The sequence below is a fragment of the Esox lucius genome, chromosome 7 (assembly GCF_011004845.1).
Source record: "Esox lucius isolate fEsoLuc1 chromosome 7, fEsoLuc1.pri, whole genome shotgun sequence".
In the NCBI taxonomy this organism is placed as follows: Eukaryota; Metazoa; Chordata; class Actinopteri; order Esociformes; family Esocidae; genus Esox; species Esox lucius.
Genome location: NC_047575.1, coordinates 30,514,477 through 30,534,564, shown reverse-complemented (window position 1 = coordinate 30,534,564; position 20,088 = coordinate 30,514,477). Strand labels below are relative to the sequence as shown.

General features: G+C 40.9%; 2 protein-coding genes across 6 annotated transcripts in view; one reads left to right on the top strand and one right to left on the bottom strand.

The window, feature by feature from the left end:
• The first annotated feature begins 4,488 nt into the window (after positions 1 to 4,488).
• LOC105006907 (creatine kinase M-type) lies at positions 4,489 to 12,371 on the top strand. Of its 2 annotated transcripts, none has more exons than XM_029121263.2 (8): positions 4,489 to 4,575; positions 6,736 to 6,944; positions 7,561 to 7,715; positions 8,479 to 8,611; positions 8,945 to 9,116; positions 10,145 to 10,268; positions 10,392 to 10,581; positions 12,137 to 12,371. In XM_029121263.2, the coding sequence occupies exons 2-8, from the start codon at positions 6,752 to 6,754 to the stop codon at positions 12,313 to 12,315; spliced, it is 1,146 nt and encodes a 381-aa protein (XP_028977096.1). In that variant the 5' UTR covers positions 4,489 to 4,575; positions 6,736 to 6,751; the 3' UTR covers positions 12,316 to 12,371. The 2 variants fall into 2 exon arrangements, with proteins under 2 accessions (XP_028977096.1, XP_028977095.1); XM_029121262.2 differs by lacking the exon at positions 4,489 to 4,575 and adding an exon at positions 5,382 to 5,398.
• Positions 12,372 to 14,251: 1,880 nt separating this feature from the next.
• The window catches only part of mark4a (MAP/microtubule affinity-regulating kinase 4a), a 43,684-nt gene continuing 37,847 nt past the window's right edge, over positions 14,252 to 20,088 (bottom strand). For 3 of the 4 annotated variants that reach the window (XM_020047749.3, XM_010865639.4, XM_010865638.4), the window contains exon 17: positions 14,252 to 19,954. In XM_020047749.3, coding sequence (XP_019903308.2) covers positions 19,603 to 19,954 — 352 coding nt within the window. In that variant the 3' untranslated portion in view covers positions 14,252 to 19,602. The remainder of the gene's footprint in view (positions 19,955 to 20,088) is intronic. The other variant, XM_010865640.4, reaches the window with a different exon arrangement.

Genomic DNA, 20,088 nt, shown 5'->3' with positions numbered 1-20,088 from the left:
CCAGGTTATTCAAGGAAAATATAACCGTTTAATGTTATGTCTATTTGGAGATTTATTAATGCTTTGTTGGACAGGACAGTGGTGAAAGATATAAGAGAGATTCCTGCTGAAAGAGCTGTTTGATAGATTTCAATTGGATGTAACATTTACCCACAGTTTCAAGTTGAAGAACCCCTAAAAGTTCTTCCAGGGACCTCCTTTCCTTTTTGGAGCGCAATTGCATTCTTACTGGTAAATAAGTAAAAATGTAGCGAACAAGTAGCTACTGAATGAGAAATATATCAGCTGCCTGGGTAAAAGGAATCTGCTGATACTTTTTGCAGACTCCATTATTATTAGATCTGTGTAACTGGCTAGATGGAAGGCTATTTAAAGCAAATGGATGTGGTGTTTTGTTTAAATGAAATTAAGTCAGGAAATCTGGCAGATTGAAGCTGCTTACAACAGTGTAACTGAAGCCACTTAGCCCTAAATTTCTGACCTCCATTCTGGAGAGACGGTTGAAAGCTGAGAAGGGGATGCAAAAACCTTTTCAGCGTCTTGTGCTTATAATGAGGTGTCCCACTTCCAACTACCTAGAAGCTATGTCCCAAATCATCAGAGATTCAGACATGAAGATGTTATTAAATGTTACCCCAACACTGTAAATTATTTCTCTGAGTTAAAGTGCTCATCAACAGAAGGGTGTCAAATATTTGCATCTTATACAAAAAATGCTTTGCATTACACTTTATTAATCTCAGGTACTAGTATTCACCTCTGGTTTAATTAATGAAATCAGTAGTCAATGTATATGCATTTTATTCAACACAGGACGAAACTCGAAATGAACTAAGGAGACCATTGAGTGAATAATGTTTTTATTCATTCATAAGGTCTGTCGTCCACAATGAGTGCTGAGACCACATTGATCACCTAAATCTGCTGTCCATCCTACATTAATAAATAGACTGAAATAGAATTATGCCTTATGAATGATTTATGCTGTTGGACAGCATTAAAATATTTTTCTTTTAACATATGTATATCAATATGTAAAACTACTGTAATTGGCTAGCAGTGTGGCTATTATCGTGTTTTATAATTATCTTGTTGTACATTTGGCTATGACTTTAAATCACTCAATGATGAAATAAAAAAGCAATAGTGCATTGACTCCATCTGTTTTGCTAGAAATAGTAGAGGATAAATATAAATGTAAAAATTTTGTATTAGGAAATTATTCATTCAGTTGAATTCCAGTTGACTGCAAAAATAAATAAATACATTTTTATTATTGAACAGAATTATAATGTAATGTTCAGAATACATTTTCACAATCTGAATATTCAAAGCTACGAAGAAAACAAATTTAACAAATGAGAGATGTAAATTAGTAACAATGACAACAAAAGAAGATACGAATGACAATTGCAGTTATACATTCACACTAAAAACAATATTGTACACTGTCCAACCAGACATAATTGTAAGGTTGAAATCTAGTAGGTACCAAGCCTGCATCAGTAACATCTGGTGATCTCATGTTGCTGTGTATAACATCCCTGATAAATGACACACAGCAACACAGAACCCTCTCCCAGGGAACCCTACTGCCACAACACAAATGCTGTATATGTTGCTTAGCAGAACTCTTTGTGGTCAGCACTAGGCCAAGAAATTGTTCCACAGCTTCCTGGCCCACCAGAATATATATTTTTTTGCCTTCAAATCAAAAACTGAAAGAAATACAATACAACAAAAAAATTGGGAACTTGGCCACTAAAGCACTTTATTTCAATGTCTGTGGTTATGTCCTACACCTCCTGGAAGCGCACCACGGATGCTGTCCATACGCAGGGCTTAGTGGAGAATCCTGGGGGTGATTGTAGGCAGCCTTTACCATCAAAAACATTTACAGGATGATGGATAGCCGACTGTACATTGCCCAGGGTTTATTAGGCCCACATATACAGAGGATATAAAAAGTCTACACACCCCTGTGAAAATGCCAGGTTTTTGTGATGTAAAAGAATGAGACAAAGAGAAATCATGTCACAACTTTTTCTCTACTTTTAATGTGACCTATAATGTGAACAATTCAATTCAAAATAAAACTGAAATCTTCGAGGGGGAAAAATGAAAAATAAAAACCTTACAATAACCTGGTTGCATAAGTGTGCACACCCTCTTATAACTGGGGATGTGGCTGTGTTCAGAATTAACCAATCACATTCAAACTCATGTTAAATAGAAGTCATTACACATCTGCTATCATTGAAAGTGACTCCGATTAATCACACAAAAAAGTTCAGCTGTTCTAGTAGGATTTTTATCTAGGACATTTTCTTAATTGCATCTCAGAGCAAAAGCCATGGTCTGCAGAGAACTTCCAAAGCATCAGAGGGATCTCATTGTTGAAAGATATCAGTCAGGAGAAGGGTACAAAATAATTTCCAAAGCATTAGATATATCATGGAACACAGTGAAGTCAGTCATCATCAAGTGGAGAAAATATGGCACAACAGAGACTCCAAAATGTATGAAAAGACGAGAAAACTTCCAAGAGGCCTATAGCAACATTAAAGGAACTGCAGGAATTTCTGGCAAGTATTGGCATACAATGTGATTTTCTGGATTTTTGTTTTAGATTCCGTCACTCACAGTTGAAGAGTACCTATGACAAAAATTATAGACTTCAACATGCTTTATAAGTGGGAAAACCTGCAAAATCGGCAGTGTATTGTATGATTTTTAAGTAATTAATTTGCATTTTATTGCATGACATAAGTATTTGATACATCAGAAAAGCAGAACTTAATATTTGGAACAGAAACCTTTGTTTGCAATTACAGAGATCATACGTTTCCTGTAGTTTTTGACCAGGTTTGTATACACTGCAGCAGGGATTTTGGCCCACTCCTCCATACAGACCTTCTCCAGATCCTTCAGGTTTAGGGGCTGTCGCTGGGCAATACGGACTTTCAGCTCCCTCCAAAGATTTTCTATTGGGTTCAGGTCTGGAGACTGGCTAGGCCACTCCAGGACCTTGAGATGCTTCTTACGGAGCCACTCCTTAGTTGCCCTGGCTGTGTGTTTCAGGTCTTTGTCATGCTGGAAGACCCAGCCACGACCCATTTTCAATGCTCTTACTGAGGGAAGGAGGTTGTTGGGCAAGATCTCGCGATACATAGCCCCATCCATCCTCCTCTCAATACGGTGCAGTCGTCCTGTCCCCTTTGCAGAAAAGCATCCCCAAAGAATGATGTTTCCACCTCCATGCTTCACGGTTGGGATGGTGTTCTTGTGGTTGTACTCATCCTTCTTCTTCCTCCAAACACGGCGAGTGGAGTTTAGACCAAAAAGCTCTATTTTTGTCTAATCAGACCACATGACCTTCTCCCATTCCTCCTCTGGATCATCCAGATGGTCATTGACAAACTTCAGACGGGCCTGGACATGCGCTGGCTTGAGCAGGGGGACCTTGCGTGCGCTGCAGGATTTTAATCCATGACGGCGTAATGTGTAACTAATGGTTTTCTTTGAGACTGTGGTCCCAGCTCTCTTCAGGTCATTGACCAGGTCCTGCTGTGTAGTTCTGGGCTGATCCCTCACCTTCCTCATGATCATTGATGATTTTGCATGGAGCCCCAGACTGAGGGAGATTGACCGTCATCTTGAACTTCTTGAATTTTCTAATAATTGCGCCAACAGTTGTTGCCTTCTCACCAAGCTGCTTGCCTATTGTCCTGTAGCCCATCCCCAGCCTTGTGCAGGTCTACAATTTTATTCCTGATGTCCTTACACAGCTCTCTGGTCTTGGCCGTTGTGTAGAGGTTGGAGTCTGTTTGATTGAGTGTGTGGACAGGTGTCTTTTATACAGGTAACGAGTTCAAACAGGCGCAATTAATACAGGTAATGAGTGGAGAAGGGGAGGGCTTCTTAAAGAAAAACTGACAGGTCTGTGAGAGCCGGAATTATTACTGGTTGGTAGGTGATCAAATACTTGTGATTTTCTGGATTTTTGTTTTACATTCCGTCTCTCACAGTTGAAATGTATCTATGATAAAAATTACAGACCTCTACATGCTTTGTAAGTAGGAAAACCTGCAAAATCGGCAGTGTATCAATTATTTATTTTTGTCTTTTGACACAGCTCAGCTGCTTTTAGTTGCTGGAGCCAAGAAACAGGTGGTCCTGATTTAACCATTTGTTAGAGACTTCATCAAATCCGGCTCTCCCTAAAAACCTTCCCCTGACCTCCTTATTGAACCCCAGTTTGAAACTTGACTAGGGTAAGGACTGTGGAGGGGCAGCGCTAGAAGAGGGGCGAGGTTTGAGAAGTATGGGTGACAAGATTGCTTATGTGTTTCCTGTAGGAGTAGTATTGTTCCACTATAGGGGACCCTGTCATAGGCCAGAGCCTACTAAACAGGACTGCCAATGGTGCAGAAACTGAAATGGCCAGCCAATGGCTGCTTGTCTGCCCATTATATAAGCTGTGGCAAATGCAATTCAGAGTTTGGTGTTCCCTGTATTGGCTCTGGAGAACTGTTTTGGCTCTGTTCCCTGTTTTGGCTCTTCTCTGGTCTAAAGGTAAAATATAAATTTCTTTGTTGAGTGGTGTCTTTTATACAGGTAACGAGTTCAAACAGGTGCAGTTAATACAGGTAATAAGTGGAGAACAGGAGGGCTTCTTAAAGAAAAACTGACAGGTCTGTGAGAGCCGGAATTATTACTGGTTAGTAGGTGATCAAATACTTATGTCAAATTAATTATTTAAAAATTATACAATGTGATTTTCTGGATTTTGTTTTACATTCCGTCTCTCACAGTTGAAGTGTATCTATGATAAAAATTACAGACCTCTACATGCTTTGTAAGTAGGAAAACCTGCAAAATCGGCAGTGTATCAAATACTGGTTCTCCCCACTATAATAAGGTGTATAGAATTATTTATTTTTGTCTTTTGACACAGCTCAGCTGCTTTTAGTTGCTGGAGCCAAGAAACAGGTGGTCCTGATTAAAACCATTTGTTAGAGACTTCATCAAATCCTGCTCTCCCTAAAAACCTTCCCCTGACCTCCTTATTGAACCCCAGTTTGAAACTTGACTAGGGTAAGGACTGTGGAGGGGCAGCGCTAGAAGAGGGGCGAGGTTTGAGAAGTATGGATGACAAGATTGCTCATGTGTTTCCTGTAGGAGTAGTATTGTTCCACTATAGGGGACCCTGTCATAGGCCAGAGCCTACTAAACAGGACTGCCAATGGTGCAGAAACTGAAATGGCCAGCCAATGGCTGCTTGTCTGCCCATTATATAAGCTGTGGCAAATACAATTCAGAGTTTGGTGTTCCCTGTATTGGCTTTGGAGAACTGTTTTGGCTCTGTTCCCTGTTTTGGCTCTTGTCTGGTCTAAAGGTAAAATATACATTTCTTTGTTGAGTGAAACATTCAGGGTTTGAAATGAGGGCAGTATTGTAGTTTGGTCTTGTATCTTGGAAAGAATTGCTAGAAAATAGAAATATTAAGAAAAAGGTTTAATTGAGGATGAAAATTACTGCAAAAGAAAAACGGGTCAGAAAATATATACATAGGCCATTCTGGAAGAATAGGTTTAGTCTGAAATCAATGCATATTGGAAACTATTTTCTCATTACCTTGACAATGAAACAGTTTGAGTCACGAGTGAACATTTTAGAGTAATCAGTGGGATTAGTTGTTTGTACCGTATACTAATGTTTCTCTCTTGTGAATACACTGATAATAAGCAAGTGAGTATTGACCAAAAGGATGTTTTTGAATAAAGCCCAGCAGTATGTGGCTGTTTTAAATAGCAGGCTCCATTTAATTGGCACAGTGATTGTTGATAGAGGATTGCATTCTGTGTAACGCAGCAGATGTGTCAGTGGTTGTTAGGTTAGGGTCATTTATCTGATCTATCCATTCAATATTTTAGAATGAAGAAAAATTCCAATTAAGGGCCAAGATATTAATACAAATTATATCCTGGCTGTCAAACGGATAGTTTGGTGTTGTAACAATGAAGCCCAGAGTCAGATTAACTCATAGATACAATTGGATGTCATTGCCTGCAGTTTAAAGGTTTAAAGTTGCTATCTATCATTAGACACATTTACAAAAGCTTTAGCATAATGACTGAAATTCTATTGGAAGAGGAATCAGTCATTGTGCTTATACTAGTCAGCACGGAGTGTGTCCAAACATGACAGCCAGGTTGACTCTTTGATGGACAGGACTTAATGTGTTGAGTGATCATTCTGCATATTAGGGTTCTGTATTGTGAAGTAAACAGGCTTGTTTGTCCTCTGCATTTGTGAATGTAATACATGTACATATGTAAGTGGACAAAGGGAGATGGTTTTAGGGGTGCTCGAGAGGGTTATGAGAGGGGTCAGGGGTCTGAAGAGAGTATTATATATGGAAGGTGGAATGTTGAAGAGGTTGTAAAGTTGGGAGTGAGAATCTTAAAATATCCAACGCACAAGCACTCCTCCCCCTTATCTATTCCTAACAGAAACCTGACTCTGTGGACGTGGACTGACGCTTGTAACTAGCATACTGGTTAGTCTTTGCAGCTGTTCAGTAATACAGACTGTCCTCGACTTTTAGTGTCTCCAATAAATCTTGACACGGTTTCAAAGTCATTCAGGTGTGTTCCATTGGCTATTTTTCTGTGGAAATCATAGACAATAAAGATCTAAACATTAAGCAGTTCTTTTATTTTTCCCCTGTAGTAACTGAAACGCAATCATGCCTTTCGGTAATACCCACAACAACTTCAAACTCAACTTCAGTGTTGAGCAAGAGTATCCTGACCTCAGCAAGCACAATAACCACATGGCCAAGGTGCTGACCAAGGAAATGTACGAAAAGCTGAGGGACAAGCAGACCCCCTCTGGCTTCACCCTGGATGACATCATCCAGACCGGTGTCGACAACCCTGGTGAGTGCTACATCTCCTTACACACCATCTGAGGATAGTCACAGACCAGAGCAAACACAATGTGAAAGGCACAACAGAGCCAGGAGCCATACATTTGTTTGGAAACCCATTACAGACTGAGAAATAGCTTAGGCATCAACCATTCATTATATCATGGCCAAGTCATGAGATACTAATAATACAATGTATAATATAGCTTAGTCAACCAGAGCGTGGGTGCTAGGGTGTTAAAAGTAGGGGGTGATGTAGCCTATAACCAACACTAAGGTCATGGAGTGGGATCAACACAGAAACCCAGCTAAGGCCAATGATGCGCTTTACCGCAATCTATATGGCTACAGCTTGAGAGTTTTTAAGCAGATAGTGGGAAGGTTATTAAGGTATTCACAGCCATTTGATATGCGCAATGTTCACCAAAGTTTATTGGCTTGTAGCTTCACATGCTGTAATAGAAATACATTTTAGCTAGCTCAATTCCGTAATTGCAGTGTGCATTTCACACGCTATCTTGAATCCTGTGATTGCAGTGTGCATTTCACACACTACCTTGGATTCTCTGATACTCAGCATACTCTGCTGCCTTCTTACCCTCCTCCCCTGGACTCTCTGTCTTTAGGTCATCCCTTCATTATGACCGTTGGTTGTGTGGCTGGAGATGAGGAGTCCTATGAGGTCTTCAAGGATCTGCTGGATCCCATCATCTCAGACCGTCACAGTGGATACAAGCCAACAGACAAGCACAAGACCGACCTGAACTTTGAGAACCTGAAGGTAGAGAATCTACTTTTCTGCTTTCTTGTACTGGCCCCCAAGAAAATAGAATACACAACCATAGAGAGCCATGCCCTACTAACTGATTGACACACGACTTATGGGTATCATTCACTATATAAAATGCCTAACTAGGACTTGAGCAAAAGCTAAAGTGGTGTTGGAATAATCTTTGAATGATCTCTACAGCATATGCAGCAAAAAATACATCCATCCCCACACCCCAAAAACAGTGTGTACCAGAGAGGACAGAGGTTAGAGGAATCAGCTAAACTTATGAAATAGGCGATTGTTGACTTTAGGAAGCAAAGGGAACATGAACCAATCAACATCAACGTGGCTGCAGTGAAGAGAGTCAGCTGTTCTATGCTCATCTGTGTCAAGGCATCTAAGAACTCGTCACAGTCCGTCATTGCCACCAATGTTGTCAAGAGGGCTCAACAGCACCTCCTGGTGGAGACTAAAGGGATGTGTGATGACTAGGAGGGTCCTTCCCAAATAGTATTGCTGCACCATCGAGAGCATCCTGACTGGCTGCAATACGGTCCGGTATTAGAACTGGTCTGCACATGACCGCGAGGCCCTCCAGCCCACTGGCCTTGCAATGCAGAACACTGACTTACACTGAATTTTCCAAACTTGGCAGTCTCAGGCATGCACTCACCTGTGTTATCTTCGTAGTTTCTATTTTTGCATCGTCGAGCCGAAGCCAACAAATGTTGTGTGGAGAACATGAACTTGAAAGGTCCTTTTCTCTACGTAGGGAGGTGATGACCTGGACCCCAACTACGTCCTGTCCAGCCGCGTGCGTACCGGCCGCAGCATCAAGGGATACACCCTGCCCCCCCACAACAGCCGTGGCGAGCGCAGAGCCGTGGAGAGGCTGTCCGTCGAAGGTGAGTCTCCCAGTTATCAGTAACCACAAAGGCACGCAAAGGATTACCGTTACACAAAAAGCTACTGTTAAATAAAAAAAAACAAATGTTTGAGAGAATGTGTTTCCTTAGACATTAATATGTTACCCTGAGTTGAAATTAAACATGACTGAAGCTTCCTTGTTAACTCCTCCAGTCAGGAATGAAGTTTAGTAGACACCTGTGATCCTAGAACAACACTGCTAATCTGAGAAGTTTTACTGTGTACAGAACCAGATTTCTGAGCTAACTGCTTTTACCCGTTTAGAGAGGGTGGGGGAACTTAATATTCAATGGGATTTCCTGTGTCTCCAGCTCTGAACACCCTGGACGGTGAGTTCAAGGGAAAGTACTACCCCCTGAATAAGATGACCGATGCCGAGCAGGAGCAGCTGATCAACGATCACTTCTTGTTTGACAAACCCGTCTCCCCCCTGCTCTTGGCTGCTGGTATGGCCCGTGACTGGCCCGACGCAAGAGGAATCTGGTATTTTTATATATTTGTTTTAATTAAACTATTACTTATATATGAGTCCAAAGTCTCAGTTACAAGAATGTCCTGTAAAAAAATATGAGAAATATAAAATATATGAACACAATAAAATCCAATAATAACCTGCATGTTTAAGAAAAACAATCAATCACATTTATCACAAATGTCCTCAATCAACAACTTCCACACAGAACATAGACGCACACCAATAGCCAACAAATGCAATACTTTTTGTGGGACCAGATACATTTTCACGAGCATTACTCATAGCAATGTGTCATGTGAAACCATGTAATTTGTCATCTGTTTCATGTATGTAAAGCATAAACACCAATATATTACCTTGGAAATAATGGACGATGCAATGGGACGAGGTTTAACAGAGTTCATTTTTCCATGGCAATGTAAAGAACATTGGTGTTATTTTGCTTATACCACAGTTTACAAAAAATAACATAAGCAACCATTTAATAGTAGAAATTATGCGTTTATTTGCATTTACAAGTTCTGTTAGTGATCATGCTTTCTCATGTTTTGGGCTGTACTGTCGAAACCCACTCCTTCATTTTATTAATTCTACATTCATATAGGACTTTAGGAGTAATGGAACTCTGAATCGTCTTCAACCAAAACATGAGAAAGAATATACTAATTAATAAAACACCTTTTATACAGTACCAGTCAAAAGTTGAGTGATATGTCCAGACTTTTGGCTGGTATTGAAAATATAAACAAAAACATGTCATTTCAGATAAAGTATGTTTGCTTATGTTGTTGTTTGTTAACTGTTATATAAGCAGGATTAACACCTCCATAAATGTTGCCATTTATAGCTTTCTAAATGTAATGCCTTAGGCCCCGTCATGATTAGATGCCCCATACTATATCTGTCCCAAAGACATCCAACTGTCCCGTATATATCTGGAATGAATTAATTTGCATGCTAGAACGCATTTTAGTCAATCAGAAAATATCCTAGAATACTGTTGTATAACTGGATGTCTGCTCCTCTCTTTCTGAAGGCACAACGAACAGAAGAGCTTCTTGGTCTGGGTGAATGAGGAGGATCACCTGCGTGTCATCTCCATGGAGAAGGGCGGCAACATGAAGGAGGTCTTCAGACGCTTCTGTGTTGGTCTGACAAAGGTACGAACTGGTACACAACTCATTTTGACATGAAAAAGTCGGAACACCTTGCAATGACATGGAAACATTTAGAGATAAAGATGAGAATGATGACATGGTGTTGTTGTTTCTCTAACCTGACAGATTGAAGAGACCTTCAAGAAGCACAACCACGGCTTCATGTGGAACGAGCATCTCGGCTTCGTGCTGACCTGCCCCTCCAACCTGGGAACTGGCCTGCGCGGTGGCGTGCACGTCAAGCTGCCCAAGCTGAGCACACACCCCAAGTTCGAGGAGATCCTGACCAGGCTGCGCCTGCAGAAGCGTGGCACCGGTGTGTATTTGCTTCTGCGTTTTTCCGGTTGAATCAACCCAAGCCCTGGTGTTTTTATTAACGTTCTGCCAACCAATTAAACATATTTTGGGATGTGGATGTCACCATATGCTATGCAGCAAACCCACTTTCTGAAGTGCTGGGACAGCTGATCAGAAAAAAAAAGCTACTGGACGAATGCATACAAAAAACGAATAATTTTTAACTGAATGGAATGATATTGATGAATAACAGCTGTAATAATTTTTTCAGTTTAGTTATCTAACTAAAACAAATAAAACAAAACAAATTATTTGTTTTTGTTCAATAACTACATAGCTGTAATTACAGCTGTTGTAATTTCAATTCATTTTCTTTTATTCCATTCAGTTTAAAATTATGAATTTAGTTGTAGAACCAAACATTTTTTATTTGATCAAGTGAAGTTGCCTGCAGAGTGTAAAGCTAAAATATTTTTTGTCTCATTTAATATATGTTTTTTAGGTCAGTGTTTCTCAATCCTGGTCCTGGGCGCCCCCCTGCCCTGCATGTTTTAGATCTCTCACTGCCCTAACACAGCTGATGTACCTCATCTAGGACTTGATAATGAGCTGATCATTTGAATCAGGTGTGACAGAGCAGGGAGAGATCTAAAACATGCAGGGCAGTGGGCCTCCAGGAGCAGGGTTGAGAAACACTGTCCTAACCTAATCCAACCTTTAAGAATTTGGATTTATTGCACCCATTACAGAGATGCTTGTTTTAGTTGTAGTTTACCCGGTCTTGTCCATTAAGCAATTCCCTGTTCATTCAGTTGTTTTGAGTGTGTTGTGGGTGACAGCATGTTGGTTGGCTACTCTCTCAGCTGTATTCCATTTGTTAACATTTAAAACCCTGTTGCCATCTCTAGCCTATTGGGCACCTGCTCCTACATCAGTTGGGGGTTTCCCAAGTGGTCTGCAATTGCCACCTAGAACCAGCCCTTTTAGAACCCAACAAGCATGCTGTCTCACACATTTCCATCATGTGAAGAATATGAATTACTTTAGAACAAACTAGTTGGAAATTTCAGGAATACCAGCAATTGAGTGCAAAAACCATCTCTTTGTCAATATGAAACACACTCATGGGTGGGTATCACTCACATATATAAAGGCATGCTGGGATATGTGTAAATGAGACTACTTAACCATGTAGCGAGGTGTCATCATGTCTTCATCTCTACAATGCTCCTAACTATTTATAAGGCCATTTACATTGATGATGGTTGTGTTTGGAAACTGTCAGTTGCTGTTATATTAAGTTTTGCGTTGGGTTAGCCCAGTATTGTTAATTTCAACAGAACAAGTGGCTAATAATTAAATGGATTACTAAATCATTGCTAAGAATATTGAAAATATCTTCTGGTCCTCATTTACAGGGATGTTGCATTGGTCCCTACATTCTTTTGCATCAAAGATGCACACACATCAATGCCTGACGTCAGCGATGTTGACAGGAAAACCATCCATATTATCAAAAATCCAAACTATAGTTCACTTACACCATATTCTCTTTGTTTCCCTGCTCGCTGCAGGTGGCGTGGACACTGCCTCCGTGGGTGGAGTGTTCGACATCTCCAACGCTGACCGTCTGGGCTCCTCCGAGGTAGAGCAGGTCCAGATGGTGGTGGATGGTGTCAAGCTCATGGTGGAGATGGAGAAGAAGCTGGAGAAGGGAGAGGCCATTGATAGCATGATCCCTGCCCAGAAGTAAAGGACTGTGGACATTGCTGGTAGTGTTATTTTTGTATGTACAATCAAGCCAACAAACCAAAGCACACGGAGGAAGAAGCTGTTTGCTCCAGGGGCTTTTGACTCTACCGCACAGCACATTTTCCCCTTCATTTCAGACTTCCCTTCTGTCCTTGCTTTCCTTCTATTTCTTTCTCATTTTTTCCCTCCTCCTTAACTTCTTGAGATCAACCTCCACTGAAGTCGGGTATTCCTGACAGACGTGGATGCCACACCAGTTGTAAAAATGTCATCACTGATTATTGTCATTCAAACTGCGGTCCAATAAACGTATCAATACAAACCAAGACTTAGTTTGGTATTTCTTGTTTGCTATCAAATACCAGGTCAACATAAAGTTAACAGTAAGTATTGCGCCCATAGACAGTCTACACCCACTTTGAAAATGTTTCACAGCGAGTAACTGGGTCATCAAGAGCTATCCGAAAATAAAGATGAAAGTCAACATTCATGGTAGATATTGGAAATGTCTTTGCAATGTCAGTAAGGAACAAGGTTTGATAGAGTTTTACACTAGCTAACACTTTCTATCTCTTAAACTAAACTGAATCTAAGTAAATTGAACTAATGATAACTATCATTATTGGCTACACTGTGTAAGAATGTAGCCTCTAACAGAGTTGACTATATTTTAACAATGTATAGGTTGTAAAATAAAATAACATTTCAAGGTTTTTAACCCAGGGTAGCATTTACAGATATTCAAAGTTCTGATACAAAGCATCAAGAGCCTGTTGAAGTTCATAAACTGGAGTAAACATTGAAGTAACATTCGGTGGTGTTTGATGACTAATTGTTAATGATGCTATTCACAAGCCAAACTATGCGCCAATGAGTTATTATTGTCAGCAAAAGCAATAACAGATATAAAGCAATGATAAAAAATTCAAAAAATTGACACAACGGCAACATCTGTGAATTTTATTTCTCGTCAGCTCCATGTTTCTCACTTTTTCTGTAGATCAAAAGCACCAGGGCCTTTGGGTAACACAATCTGACATAACACGTTGTTTGTTGGGTACAGAGAATCAGGCGTTTAGGTTTCAAATGTATCTCTTCATCAGTCTCATTGGCCTCTATTGCATATTACATCAACGTTCCCAAAGAAGTTCCAGCATGACGTTCGCAAAACCTGGTCAGTATATTATCTCCAACAACTAGATTTACCATTGACATTCCTGTAAAGGCATACTAGGACACACAGAATATCTTTCTAAATGCATTTTATGGATTTGTATTCAAATTATTTTGGTAAAATAACCCCTTCTTTATTTTATGACCTCAGCAGCCACTGTGGATATGTTCAATAAACCAGACGCTTTAAACGTAAACAAACATTTCTATGGCTTGAACGCAACCCAAGGCTTTTCAATCAGATTTGCCCGATATTTGTGTCAATCATGGATGGTGTGAATTCAAACATCAAATTTGTATCTGAAACACTTTATTTGTCTGGAATTGAAAATTGTGTCGTACGAGTAGAGACTTGAGATTTGTGAATTACATTGTTGAATATCCAATGGATAGAGGATTTGCTACATTCATGTGTTGTTAGCATCTACTGTAGGAAAATTCAAAGATGTCTGACTTGCTAATTGGTTAAACACTACAAATGATTAATTACAACCAGTTAGCTAGTCAAATATTTATGATTTTCGAAAAGTACTTGAATGCTGCAATAATCCTTTCAGTTTCCATTTGAGTGAAATCATTGGATTTGAAAAACCTGTACTTGTGAAGTGAGAAAGAACAGGGGAAATACCCAATTAAATTACTCTGTATCCATATTCAAGTCCAAACACTGACTGCATCTTTATTTCATATAGCATAACCCCCCCCCCACCCCCACCCACACACACACACATCCTGCCCCCCCCCCCCAACCCCCCCTCCCCGAAGCCATGCAAGATTGCAGGTTGGTATTGTACCCCATTGTCATTGACAGAAACTGGTTTAAATTACTTCCCCTGCTCTAGCTATAAATAAACCTTGAGCTCTAAGATATATACTATATTAATATATTTTATATACAGCCATAAACTGGCTGATATAAATCCAGTTTTTATTACGATATTCAAAAAAATAAATAAAGTACCTGTGCAAATATCCACAAATTGAAGTGTTCACATTTAAGACATTGGCACCCTTCAGTGGCTTGTTGCGGGCATTGCCTGAGATTCCACTGAAAGGAGCTGATTCAAGTCAAAGCAAAGTGCATTGAGATCTATATTACCTAATGCTAATATACACCACAATGTTATAGGACATACGACTGACCCTCCTCTGGTCCGTGACTCTGTCTATCTGCATTTTCAGGGGCTGTGTATTGAAGGGCTTGTAGACCGGTGTTGTTTTCTTCTACAGGGCATCCTGCCATGGGGCAACGCAGCAGACCACACGGCACAGAGGAAGTTCAAAAGGGACGATTCGACAACTCGTCTGTGAACTGGATCACGGTTTGAAGTGTTTCCCACGTAACTCAACAACAGGATGAAACAATGGACACGCGTAAATGGAAAACACTTGAGGGTGACAATCAAATGAAAGCAAAGAAAAAATACACTTTTTTTTTACATGATCATGTTGGTCTGACTGGTTCAATCACCACGAGCTAAAAGCCCCAATCGAGATCGAGAGTGTCAACAGTTCGGCCAAGCTGACACCACACACGTTTAGCCTGTTCTACAGGCTCCCGATCTCCGACTCACTGTTGTAAAACGAAGTATCCCAGCAAACATGGAGAAGAACCTAATGCCGCAGCGTGTACAGTGTAACTGATGGCTCTCACAGGCTCCCGGACACTACATACGGCACACTACTTATGGCACTTAAGGCGTCCCAATACATTTCAAACATGCAGAATATTTTCAGCCTCAAATTGGCCAATACCGCCAAGTGTGAGCAGTGCCCTGATCAGATGAGGCATGTCCTACCGTCAGCCAATCAGTCAGAACAATGACGGTTCTCTTAACCCACACCTCAAGTTCATCTCACAGACACACACATGCACATTCACGCTCGCATACAAGCTAGCCGGTCTGTAGGGCAACCTGTTCTTACCTCAAGGTCATTTCTGTAAAATCAATAATCTGATTGGAGTGCCCGAATTTGCTTCTGTCATGCTATTTCTTTGGGTAGGCTACCAGAGTGCTTTTGCTATTTTACTAAGCAATATTTTTCTCAATAAATGTTGGTAGGCTACCAACATGCCCAAGTCTATAATGCATCATCTAAATGTAATGGCTGCCTAAGAACATTAGATTTTATTAAAGGCCTCATTAAGCCTAAGTTATTACAAATCAAGCCATAATCACTCGTTCACTGTTGGTGTCATTAATCACATATAAACCTTAACATTTTACTAAGAAAAAGTCAGTCCTGCCTTTGCATGCCAACCACCTGGCTGATAATCCCCGAATCCTTTCATGGGAATTTGTAAGTCGATCTTATTTTTCCTTACTGATGTAAGCAGCCTGCTACTGTTCAAGCAGGTGTCAGAGCAGAAAGAGTTAAGTCGGCCTACACCTGCATTTCGTTTCAGCCATTGGCTAGTGTAGCGTAATTAGCCTTGAGGCTGCACGGTTGAGGTCAAGCTGCATGAGCACACAATCTGATCACTCGCACCGATCCTCAAATGTCACGTTAGCCTAATGAGGCATGTATGGTGTTTTTGACAGGTAAGCCCTAAGTTATGCCATGCTATTGTATTCAATGTCCTATGTGGAACAGCATACAAATAAATCCTTAGACTAAGTCATTTTGTCAGACATATTGATTCAGCTTCAGTTTAAACGTTATTAAATGAGCACCGGCTTTGCGCAGGCAGCACTACACTCCAGTCTGGACGGTTTTAGGACCAATGCACACAACAGGAACGCAGTGTCTTCCTAGGCTGCCAGAGGATTTCCTTACTGAGCACGTGCAAACCTGTTTCAAAAACAGCCAGATTCTGGCTTGATTGTCCAATTGTATGGCCGCTTATGTGTCGCCAGGTGAACGTTACAACAGGATTACTATTTCACTACGATTCAGCATGACTGAGTGGCTAAATGGGAGAGGTGGACTGATGAACAGAGCCTGTAGAGCCGGCAAAAATAATACAGTGTATTTCAGCCTTCATTCATCAGGCAGACATCTTGGTCTCTGTAGCCACCGCCTGTATGAACGTCAGGAGACGTCATTCATTCTAACTCGGGGGATGGGGAGGAAATATAGATTGCTCCTCTACCCTTTTTTCCACACTGAACAAGTACTGTAGGTACAGTAGGCCTAAGGGGTACAACACAGAACACACAGCATCCCAGTCACACTTCCTGACTCTCTCTCGTTAAACAAGTCCTCTGTGTGTGTACATGCACACATCCTAAAGCATCCCTTCGGCCATCAGCAGTAGACAAACCCAGCTGGATCCAAACACTGAAATACTGTAGGGCGTGAGAGGACAGGCACCAGTGAGTGTTACACTGGGACTGGTTTTGGATGGTAGCAGTTACCGCAGAGGGGAGCTGGTAGTTTTACTTGTCTTAGTTGTAGATCTGCCCCGGAGGCAGAAATTAATTTGTGATTCGTTGACTCAGTGGAGAGGGCGAAGCTTACCTCCTAACTCTGAAGTCACTGAATTTAAGTTTACATTTAAAATGGTTATAGTTAATGTTAGGGTTACGGGTAAAGACAAGCACAAACCCTGGTCAAAATTCCTCTTGGAGTTTTCACCCATTTGAAATGCAAGCTCCGGCCTCTCCACTGAATATATGAGTGAGTGAAACTCACACTTTCCCTCAAAGGAACCAGCTTTTCATGGAATAGAACCAAAACAAAATAACATTGCATCGCATTGTACTGAAATATATTACTCATTCAAGACAGACCTGGTTTAAATACTGTAAATATGTACAATATTTAAATATGTATATTGTGTTAATATTAATTGTGTAGTTTGAGTGGGTAAACATCGTCTAAAACATACTCCTTAAAGATTTATTATTTCCACTCAATAAAAATGGCACCCACAGCTCATCTGACTGAGGGAAGTGGATTCTTGATAAGTAAACAGAAAATATATATTATTAATTTAAAATGTGATGCTTAAATGCAACCCAGGTCTGTTTCTAATTTGGCTCATTATGATGTCTGAAAGCTTTGCATTTTGGCAAAGTCATGTGGCATTTAAGGGTGCAAAGTTCTGCAGTGAACAACTTTCCAAACATCCCAACAATAATTCCTTTCCCAGCCATCCAATGTCCAGCAATTGGGCATTGCCAATGCATCTTAGTACCCCATGAAAGGTATTTTACGTATCAGCTTCCCACGTAACATGTTATATTAATCAATGGTTGACTTGGCACGCAACATTCAGTTGATGCACGCAACGTCTGAGCAGGGGAAAGCTACCTGAGTTACAAACAATGATGTATAAACCCTGGATTGCTGATGCTAATTAATGGCCATCGTGAAGCTTCCAGCCATCTTGGCACTCCTACCAAGCGCAGTCCTCTGTAGGAATAAATAGAATTTAAATTGAATGTTTCAAAGACAAAATTACATGCATACGTATTTTTGATTGTAGTGGGAACAGTAGCCTTATCTCAAAAAGTATATTTTAAGGAAGATGTAAGTGTTGTGTTCTATTTTATTTAAAATTGTAAATAATTTTGTGTAGCTCACATATAAATATAGGTTATGCTCTAAGATGTTGTAAACAGAATAAATGCTGCAAACACATAATTGTATGCATTTCTAAAACCTCCAAAATGTGTTTAACAGTGGAGTACCAGATGGCGGCGTGATGGATTCAATACAGCACCCTCTGTCATCTAGGGTTTATACAGTAACAGTCCACATTTTGGACACACTTACCCAAACCTCTGACTAATACTGTACATATCATTAACACTACATGTGTCAAATCTGCATCATCTGCCATAGATTCACATAGAGGAACTATCCTATGCATTTCTACTGGGATGCTGCCATTGAATGCAATGCATCGCCGGCAGTATAGCAGCTTTTCTTGATTTCAAAGCAGGCATTCCCTTCACGGCTTAATGGCAATACACCATGCCGGATGGCCGTAGTATAGCAGGGCTGTTTGGTTGTTTTATGCAAACGACTGGTTAAATGTCTAATTGATTCATGGCTTGAATGCAACTCTGTAGAAGAAAGTTAAAAGTAAGAGATCTGACTGTGAGAGTTAGAAATGTACGGTTGCCACGACAGACACTGATCCCAGCCAATCACAGGGCTAAAAGAGTTTTCTTGAACAGGAATTTGCCAATGGAATGACTTTTCTAGGGAGTATGCAGAAAACTAACGCTACAGGTAGCTAAAGACGTATGAAGGTGAAAAAATATAGTAGGCTATGAACCACAATTTTAATCTACACAGATTCAGTTCATATCTAAAATGATTTCTAAAATGATTTGTATACTACCTGACATTATTAACAGCTTAATATGGTGAGTTGTACAATACAAAAAAACAGAAACCTACTGTATATCCGCCAAGTTCATATGTAATGTGTAGTAAGTAGTAAGACTAACTGAGAAAGTGTGTCAGAGGAAACTTGCCCTCCTTCTACCTTATTCAGTTGATGATGTCAGTGGAAAATGGATGTGAAGTTTCCCATTGGCTGGTCAAAATCCTCTGTCAATTCTTCTTTCATTGCCAATAATCCAATCCCACCCAAACTGTGCACACAAAGAAAAACAGAGCAATGTTTCTGGCCCCCCAAATCACTGAGTTAACCGTCTCCATAGTTGTGCATATTGTCCACAGTCGACAACAAGCCGTTGGCTAAATCACTTCAATGTTCAAATGGGAGAAGAATGAGCAAACACTGAGTGGCTCCTCAAAGACCAGGACACAATACATGTTTTGGAGAATGTTCTCCGTAGGGTTGGAAGGTGGTTATGGTTAAAACTGACAATGATACCAATCATAAAAGTAATAGTCATTACAGCTAGAGATAACTATAAAAAATATGACACTGGATTCCTCTCTACACTGGACCCACTTGTTGAAGTTATTCAGTAGTAGAGGTGAGGGTGCCACAGGGAACATTTGGAGAGGGCTGCTTGAGTCTGTTTGGCGTGTGGACTAGGGTGGGGGGGGTTAGATTGAGACTGTTGTTGAGGGTTTTAGATCTATAGGCATGTAGGAGACAGGAGGAAATGTATTTTTAGCTTGGGTCCAGCCCCGTGTTCTAACGCTTTGTCTTTCTCTATTCCACCTTCTCAAACCCCCATTATGTTCAGAGTTCGAGGTCTTTCGAGATTTGCGTGGCGATTTCCCGGAAAGCAAGTGGTGCCCCCCAGAGTCGCGTGTAGCGCACCCCGTTGGAAGTCTCGTTGCTGGTGCCGCCCCCCACCGTGGAGAGATGGCACACCTCAGCCTGGAAGGCAACCCGACCCCCGGCCACCCCGTGGGTGCAGGAGAGCAGGAACGGGCCGGTGTGGTGGACCTGGCAGCCGCAGCCCCGTGCCGCCTCCCGCAAAGCCAGCACCACCTCCGCCGGGTCCCGCCGCCCCCCTGGTCCCCTCAGATCCCAGCCACGTCCGGCGGCCCGGGGCTCGGACGCTTTTTGATGCCCAGGTAGATGGCAACTTGAGAGCAGAAGGACAGAAGGAAGGAGTGGTTGGAGAGTGGAGGAAAACCAAAGAGAAAAAAGGTATTAAAAGGGGAAGTGGTAGGAAATGTGGGAAATCAAATAATAATGGGTTATTTAATCTGATGTCTC